Here is an 8,462-nt window from a genome sequence, read left to right as displayed (position 1 = left end):
CTGAGACTCGGACAACAGATCGTGGAAAGTGCGCGCTCTGAGAGAGTGAGAGTGTCGGAGTCACCAAATCCGGCAGTGCTAGCGCCCATTTCCAAGTGCGCGAGCTCCGGCTGCCTGTAGAGCTGCGTTGTTCTTTCCTGTGAGTCACAAAGTGCTTTTCCGAAGTCAATTCAGCCCTTGATCATACCATGCAGACATCTTTCTTAACATCTGAAGTGATACTCGAGTAAATACGCAGGCGGGTCAAAAGCCCGGGCTTGAGGGCCCGGCTCAGGCCTACCAAATCTCAAGCCGAGCCCTCAAGCCCTGAAAGCCCGACGGAGGGCCGGGTTGGGCTGGGCTTTTGAGGGCCGGGTACCCGGGGCTTTAGGGCTTGAAGCCCGGCCTTGAACATCACTATTGGTACTCCGTAGATGTCTGCTGATGTCCGTACTACAGGTACCACATCTATCTTTTACGTCGCAAGCTCATCTTTTGAAGCGGCAGACCTCAGGCTGAGTATCGTAACGGAAACTGCTCCTCGGTTTGATCATGGTCACCAAATACTCAGCGTCACGTCGCTCCAATGAGTGCCGTCAGCGTCTTAGTCACGGCGTGCGTCCACATTCACTCCGGCCGCCTTCCGATCCGTCCTGAACGTTTGAACACCCACATCCGGTACCTCAGAGATCCTCCCCTCGCGCTCCATCATCAACCTCCAGGCGGCCGTTGGGACCACTGCAGGCGTCGCAAGGCTTTCATGGGTCGCCTCAAGTGACGTCGGTCATCCTGGACAGCGGTATTGGCTCCCTGGGTGTTCCCTCCATCAGAGGGACTTCTTCGGAAGTGGAGGAGACAGGTCGCCCTCGGAGCTAAGGCAGCGGTGTTGAGACCCGGGAGCATATGGACGGCTTCTCGCACTCCGAGGGCATGTCCTGAGAATTCGGCGAGCAGTACTCTCCTAGTACTGATCTCCTAGCTCCAATGTAACTTGTAACATTACCCTCTTTCCACAGACATGCTGTGTCGATTCTTGTATGATCTCGGTGGTTGTATGCGAGGCGCGGTAGAGGGGCGGTAGCGGGCCCACTATGGCTTCATGTCGTCTACTTGAGTGGGGCCCGCCATGAACAACTGAAGGGTGACGCGCTGCATATGTTACATACGCATATGCCGCGTGCGCGAACTCGGCTCATCTCCATACCACCATGTGTTCTTATAGCCTGACCTCCAAGTTGAAGGCGCTGCCACGGATGCCGATAAGGCAGCTCAGGCGCTTCCCGCGGCAGCTATTGACATTTCATGTAGATCCTGCACCACGCCGCCCTCTCCGGAGGATTTGATGATCATCAAGTCGGACTCTGCGCTTCTCAGAGAGAATACAGCTCTTCGTATCACCTCTTCAGGTCCGTCATGTCGTCGCGTGATGCAACACGCAGAAAAACGATCGACAGCGCCTCGAAGGATGCTATCTTCGCCTTATATCCGGACCGCAAGACACGGTTACAAAACGCTCTACGCTCCATCGCAGCGATCGCCTTGATCGACGCCGTCTTCTCTGCTGAGTAGCCTTCAGAACGGCTAAGAACACTGTGGTTAGACTTCGGATAGCACTCGCAAGATGCTGAGCATACGGCTCGCCCGGGTGCGTCTCCCGCCCCCCTCCAGTGCTACAGTATACGCGCGCATACACTCAACTGCGCACCTGTTCATCTGCTTGGGCTCGCAGGTCGAGGACCTCACCGCGATGCAAGCGTGCAACCTGCAGAACCTGCCGGAGAACTACACGATGCGCTACTGTATGCGTCTCGTACTCACTAGCACTGGGCTGAGATGTTCCAGATCCTGTGCCTCGACGGGAAGCCGTGCGTAGCCTGAGGCTGACACGCGGATCCCCCATGCAGATCTCTTCTATCTCCTGTCGCACCCGCAGCTCTCTTACGTGGCGGAGGACGGTGGGCGGATCGTGGGGTACATACTCGCGAGGATGTGAGTCGGCGGGCCCGGGTGCCGGAGTTCATTTCGTTTGAGAAGGATTACGCTCATTGAGATATCGAACGTTGACAGGGACGAGGACGTCGGCGAAGGCGAGGAGGCGCACGGGCACGTCGTCTCCATCTCCGTCCTGCGCTCGTACCGCAGGCTGGGGCTCGCGAAGCGGCTCATGCTGCAGTCCCGTACGTGCGCCTTGCAATCGCCACGAGGTCGCAGGCATCATGTCGCGTCCTGACTTCTGACCTCTGACTTCTGACTTGTTGAACATACTTAGAGCGGGCGATGGCGGAGGTGTACAACGCCGGGTACGTGATGCTGCACGTCCGGAAGTCGAACCGGGCAGCGATCGGGCTGTACCGGGACACGCTCGGCTTTCGGGTGCAGGAGACGGAGAAGGGCTACTGTACGTGTTAGAACCGCTCGTCGCTGCCTTTTGCTGGGCCACGTCCTGAGTACTGATGTACCTATTCTGTTCCGGGTGCTGTAGATGCGGATGGGGAAGATGCGTATGTGATGCGGTGTGTCCTGAAGAAGGACGAGGTATGAGCGTACCGCGGGGCGTGGTCGAAGAGGCGCTCAGATACTGTAGGTGGTGACGGACGCGCGTGGCTGAAAGGGAGAACGAGCCTCTCATAAGTACCTGTTGGCGTCTCGGCCGGTCTCGTCCTGGTGAATAGACGTGCGGAGGAGGTGACAGATGCGCAGGCTTGAGCCACGCCGTCAAGGCGACCCTGCATCATGGTGCCCGCCAGCAGCACACGAGTAGCGGCGACTTGTGTAAAGTCACCAAAAGAGAGACTTCGTATTCACGGCGAGTGGGCGGAGTGGTCGGCCAGGGCCCAGGCCTCAACTGCTTCCGCCGTCAGCCGGCCGGGGGATAACCTACGGCCCGAGGAAAGCGGGCCATGGCTGGCCCGACGGCGCACTCGAAGGGGCCGTGTGGCGGCCGGCTGGCAGGCGGAGCGAGTGGGATGCCGCCGCTGGCCGCTGCAGGACTGCGCGATCAGGCGCGATCGCGAGTCGAGCGCAGGGACGGACATGACGTCAGGGAGGCACACAGCCGCAGAGGCGCCGTGGGTATTGGACGGGACTGATCGAGTCCGTTTATGGTCACTGTTCTGTCACTCAATATCCTCGGTTCCAAAGCTTAACACGCTTTCTCCCCTTCCTCGTCCTCGCCGCCATACTCTGCTTGCTCGTCGCTCGTCGTCCGTCGCTGACCGCCCAACCCACTGGCATCTGCCCCCGGCCGTCTGTACGGGGCTTGGTCTGGTCTTCACCTCCTTCCTCCTCGACTTTTCCGTGCGTGCGTGTGTACCGGACAAGGTCTTTTCCGGAGCACAAGTGTTGTGTTGAGCTGAAACTCCGATCCCATGCTTTTTCGCTCGGGCAACTCTTTTGCCTCCTGGACCGCCAGTGCGACGTCCACCAAGCGCGATGACCTGACCTCCTCCTTCATGGCCACAGAGAAGCCCCGAACGAGCCTCCGGCTCCCCTCAGACGGGCTCCCGCCCCCCGTCTCGTACCCCGCCAACCACCCATCGAACGACCGCCGCCTGCGCATGAAGAAGAACGCACGCATCTCGGGCGGCCTCCGCGTCCACTGGGACCGCTTTGTGCGCAAACTTGGCTCGGGCACCGCGCCCTCGAGCTCGTCCAACTTCGACGACAGCGTGGGAGAAAGCTCGGGCTACCCGCGCTCCCGCCAGGACGGCCAGGCCGGGGGCGGAGAGGAGCAGGTAGAGGACAGGGTCGACGAGGTCGTCGTCGACCGCGAGTGGTCCGACGAGATCAAGAGCAGCTCGGTCACCCATTCGGAGCATGGCGGCACCCCGGAGAAGACGGGCAGCAATCATTTGGGCGGGACGAACACCGACCGCGACTCGTTCGCGATCCACCCCGAGGGCTTCTGGGGCGTGTGCAGACCGCTCATTTTCGTCCGCTGGCGGCTGTGGCCGCTTGTGCACTCGTTCTTCAGCACGAGGTTTATGGACGAGAAGTCGGAGATGCATTATATCAAGGAGAACTGGTTTTTGCGAAAGGTGAGTCCTCGAATTCCGTAGTAGTCCTGGGTACGGTTCATCTTTTGGTTTGTCGACCTCTGGGCCCCGAAGTTGCACTTGTTTGCGCTCTGCATGCTCCCGTTCCTCTGGCTTTACCTTGTCAGAGAAGCGGCAGTCATAACGACGCAGCGCGCAGTGCCTGGCTCGTTATGCCACGTTCGCTTCCCTACTGTCCCCATGAGAAGCCCTGGATGTGCAACATTCGCTGGCATCGTTGGCTCAGATCCCCTCGCCGCGGAGTATGCTGTCTACCACTTCTGACATCGATTCCGGGCATGCCGGCCCTGCGATAGCAGTCACGCCTAGTCACATCTTCTCGCTGCTTTCTCACTTGTGGAGATCATGAATATTCTTCTCAGGCCGCCAAAGCTAGCCTGGTTGCTATATTTGACCATCTCGCCGACTGCTTGGAGATGCTCAAGCTTTGCACTTGACGTCGCTCCCTCATCTCGGCTACTCTCTTTCTATGTTTCACCGGCTCTCTCGTCGTGCTTCTGAACTCGATAATACTCACTATGCGTTTTGTGGTTAACAGAACCTTGCCTTGTGGTCGTCAGCCTTCCTCATCGTCAACTGGGCGTTTGGTATCGGCTTCATCCCCCGTCCGCTGACCCTCGCAGACAAGATCTTTTACTGGGGCGTCGCCCCAGTTTTCAGCTTCATCATCCCTCCGATGGTCATCTATGACTGGCCACGAGATAAGAGCACGATCTACCAGGTCGTGCTTGTGTTCGCTATCTGGATCTGGTCGATATACCAGATCCTCTTCATGTGAGTGACAAATGCCTCTCCAGGCTCAACGTGGAACGAGAGTTCACACTCGTTCGCCATATGCAGGTACCTCTGTGGACAGTACGATCCATCTCGGTCGCTATTTACCTGCAATAACAAGGACTACCTGACGCTGTTCTAGTGAGTCTCTTGTCCACCATCATATGGCGAAGGTCGTCTTGACGGTGATCGCGCCAGCTATACTTCGGCATTGCAGACCATCGCTCTGTTTGGCTTGAAACTGCACAGATTCCCTGCCATGCTCGGTGCCTTGGTCTTCTTCATCATGTAAGTCTTCGACGTCGTCTGGTGTGCCCTGAACAATATTGACATGAATGCAGGTCTTTTGCACTCATCGTCCCTCACAAGACAACGTTTGTGCGAAGCACGTCACGCTAAACATCTTGCGCCAGTCGTCGTTCTAATCCCTAATCTTCCGCAGATTTGATGAACTTCGCGTTCTTCCAGGGCTTCCTGCTCTATATCCATTATATGCGTGAAAACGTAGGTACACTACCTGACTGGTTTGGGTTGTTTAAGGCTCATGGATATGATGTGACGATATCAGGCCGAGAGACGATTATACACGCTACGGGATCAGCTCAAGGTCCAGTTTCGCGCGACGCAGAAGGCACAGGTCAACGAACGCAAGGCGTCGGATTCGAAACGGCGACTCACGTCATACGTCTTCCATGAAGTCCGTGTCCCTCTTAACACTGCGCGTACGTGTTTGCCACTGCTGGTCGTCATAAATTGGGCTGTGCTAAACGGAATGTATGCGCGCTTGATGCAGTCCTCGCTGTCCAGAACATGGCGGCTTCGGGAGCGGTTACACAAGACATTGAGTTCAAGGCGCTCGAAGGGAGTCTGAGCATGATGTCCAAAGTCCTAAACGACGTCCTCGATTTGTACGTCCTATCTCCGCTCCGCTCCGCGATGGCGTGCTCGCTTCGACAGCTGACGCTCCCGCTTTCAGTAACCGCATGGACAGCGGGCGGTTCGAGTCCGTGCTGAAGCCGTACAAGTTCCACCAGGTCATGCGCTCGCTCTTCATCCCGCTCAGAATGGCGACGGACGCGCGGCGGCTGGAGTTCATCACGGACCTGGACCTTTCCATCGACGAGGTCGCGCGCCGGGCGCTGTACGAGGCGATGGGCGAGACGGAGGAGGACATTCGGCGGAAGTTTGAGGATAGCCCGGACGAGGACGGGATCGTCGTGGGCGACGAGACGCGGCTGCGGCAGATCATCACGAATTTGGCGAGCAATGCGTGCAAGTTCACGGCTGCGGGCGGGAAGCTTACTATCACGACCAAGCTCGTCATTCCCGGGCGGCATTCGTCGATGGTGGGAGAGGACGGGGAGGATGACGAAGACGAGGATGGTGATGGAGATGGGGACAGGGACGGGGACGGAGCGGAGAAGGGAGATGCGGCGGAGAGGCGGAGCGTGTACGACGAGGAGAGCGGTGGGGGCCAGCCGAGGTCCGCGGGCGCGAACGAGCATCACAAGCTGTCCAAGTCGCACCTGAACCAGCACAACGTGCTGACCGGGAAGCCGGCGCCGCCGCTGGAGTGGATCGTGGTCCGGATTGAGGTCAAAGACACGGGCGTCGGCATCAGGCCGAAGGACATGGTGCAGAGCAAGCTATTCTGTGAGTGGTTTCGTATCGTCGTGGTGGGGTCGGAGGTAAACATTCATTACTGATGCGCGAGAGTAGCTGCCTTCAACCAGACGGAGCAGGGACGACTGCAGGGTGGCAAGGGCACTGGGCTCGGCCTCGCGCTCGTGAGGCAGATCGTGAAGCTCAGTGGCGGACGTCTTGGTGTTCAGTCCAAGGTCGGGGAGGGATCGACGTTCTGGGTTGAGCTTCGTGAGTGTAGAGTCCCTGCATCACGTCTTGACCGCAAGGTTTTACTGACGGTATGTCGATGAAGCTCTCGGCGTCGGAAGCAAGGCGCTCCCAGCGCTCAATCTGCCCGCCGACATCGACGACGACGAGTACGGCAGTCCACGAGGGGCGTTGTACGGGAGTCACAGGGACCACGACCCAACTGTGCCCAAGGTAGGGGCTGTGGGTCGGGACGGACTGGACCATGTCCGCTCATCCCTCAATTTCAACCAGTCCTATTCTTCGTCAGCGCTGCACAGTATCATGGAGCAAGGTGCGCTCGCCTTTTTTGGTTCGTGTATGGTGGCAGCGTGATGCTAAGACGCGCATACACCCAGCTGGGCTCGTGGAGATCTCGACACAGCCGACGGAGGGGCCGCTTACACGGACGATCGGGGACCCGTCGACAGGAACAGAGCTGCAGACTCCAGGTGGGGACGACTCGCCACCACATCCGCAACGACCCGGGCCTCCCGCGGAGAACTCGTCAGACACTGTGCGCGGGCTGCGTCTGACGCACCTGCCCAAACCGCAAGCGTTCACCGTCGACGGCGCGCTCATCTCGCCCACGTCTTCTGCCGGGACGGGCACACCGCCAGGCCAGGGCGGTTCGTCACTATTGACGTCTGGGTCGAGCGCGCGGGACGACTGGAAGCTGAACGTGCTCGTCGTCGATGACGATCCGCTCACGCGGAAGCTAATGAGCCGGATGCTCACCCGATTAGGGTGCAAAGTGATGACGGCGGAGAACGGCGAGGTCGCGCTGGACCTTATCTTGCACGGGACGACGCAGCGCGAGACGCCGTCGTCGGAAGACACGGGCTCGGGCGGGCTGTCGCTGGACGGTGTGGGGGCGAACGAGAACGAGTACCGGTTTGCGGTCGTGTTCTTGGACAACCAGATGCCGGTGCTGTCGGGGCTGGATGCGGTTGCGAAGCTGAGGGCGCTGAATCGGAAGGATTTCGTGGTTGGAGTTACTGGGAACGCGCTGCTGAGCGACCAGCAGGAGTATGTGAATGCGGGGGTAGATCAGTGCGTACTCCATCCATCCTGTTGCAGGCCAGTTGCTGATGCGGGGCTTGTTTCAGCGTTCTCACAAAACCGGTGCTCGAGAAGAGTCTGAAGAGCATGCTCAGCATCGCGGAGGAGCGTCGAAGACGAGGGCTGCAGCAAACACACGAATCCCAGCAGCCTTCTGCGGCTTCATAGCATTGGCTGTGAGTGCCTTGGCGCGCCCATCCGTCCTGTATGTGCCTCCTATGCGGTCCATTCGGTCGTCTTTTGGGTTCTAGAGCTGTGTCTTTGTTTCAATTTGGCTCCTTTTGGGTCTTTCCGTGCTCTTCTCGTCTCATTCTCTTGAGTCGTGTTTTCATTTAGTGCATTGTCGCTCTTCGCGACCTTCCTATCTGTGTTGTGTATTTGTATTTTTGACCCATACCGTAACAGCATTTATCATCTGCGCCACCTGCGATCCAATTCCATCTTTTGGGCCTAGTTCGACACTTCGACACTTCTGTTCAATAGCCTTCATCTTTCCTCTCGATATCTCCCTCCGCATGTCAAGTCCCCGTCCATCCATATGCCTCGTGTCTAGTGCTTTGCCTGCTTTCCGCTGCCCGCTCTTCACACCTCACACATCCCACAATCCACTTCCCACGTCTCCCGCCCCGCCCTGCACCACGACGCCGCAGCCACGGACCCATGATACCACGTACGCACCATATACGATTGCCACGTCTGTCTGCCCATGTTTGCATTGCCTAT

General features: G+C 58.4%; 2 protein-coding genes across 2 annotated transcripts; both read left to right on the top strand.

The window, feature by feature from the left end:
* Positions 1-1,600: 1,600 nt before the first annotated feature.
* Positions 1,601-2,520, top strand: DICSQDRAFT_150521 (acyl-CoA N-acyltransferase; the record flags this gene model as incomplete). Its single annotated transcript, XM_007370941.1, has 6 exons — positions 1,601-1,624; positions 1,709-1,778; positions 1,884-1,968; positions 2,047-2,156; positions 2,249-2,377; positions 2,462-2,520. 6 exons carry the CDS (start codon positions 1,601-1,603, stop codon positions 2,518-2,520), a joined length of 477 nt encoding a protein of 158 aa, XP_007371003.1.
* A 911-nt stretch (positions 2,521-3,431) lies between these two features.
* On the top strand, positions 3,432-7,907 carry DICSQDRAFT_71854 (uncharacterized protein; the record flags this gene model as incomplete). The annotated part of the gene is made up of 14 exons (XM_007370940.1): positions 3,432-4,016; positions 4,573-4,808; positions 4,875-4,949; positions 5,007-5,096; positions 5,150-5,197; positions 5,222-5,223; positions 5,251-5,312; positions 5,377-5,530; positions 5,602-5,716; positions 5,785-6,461; positions 6,528-6,680; positions 6,745-6,972; positions 7,037-7,730; positions 7,787-7,907. The coding sequence occupies 14 exons, from the start codon at positions 3,432-3,434 to the stop codon at positions 7,905-7,907; spliced, it is 3,240 nt and encodes a 1,079-aa protein (XP_007371002.1).
* Between the last annotated feature and the right edge of the window lie 555 nt (positions 7,908-8,462).

The sequence above is a fragment of the Dichomitus squalens genome (assembly GCF_000275845.1).
Source record: "Dichomitus squalens LYAD-421 SS1 unplaced genomic scaffold DICSQscaffold_81, whole genome shotgun sequence".
NCBI classification, from domain to species: domain Eukaryota; kingdom Fungi; phylum Basidiomycota; class Agaricomycetes; order Polyporales; family Polyporaceae; genus Dichomitus; species Dichomitus squalens.
Note: the sequence above shows the minus strand (reverse complement) of the source record. Positions and strands in the feature narration are given on the sequence as shown.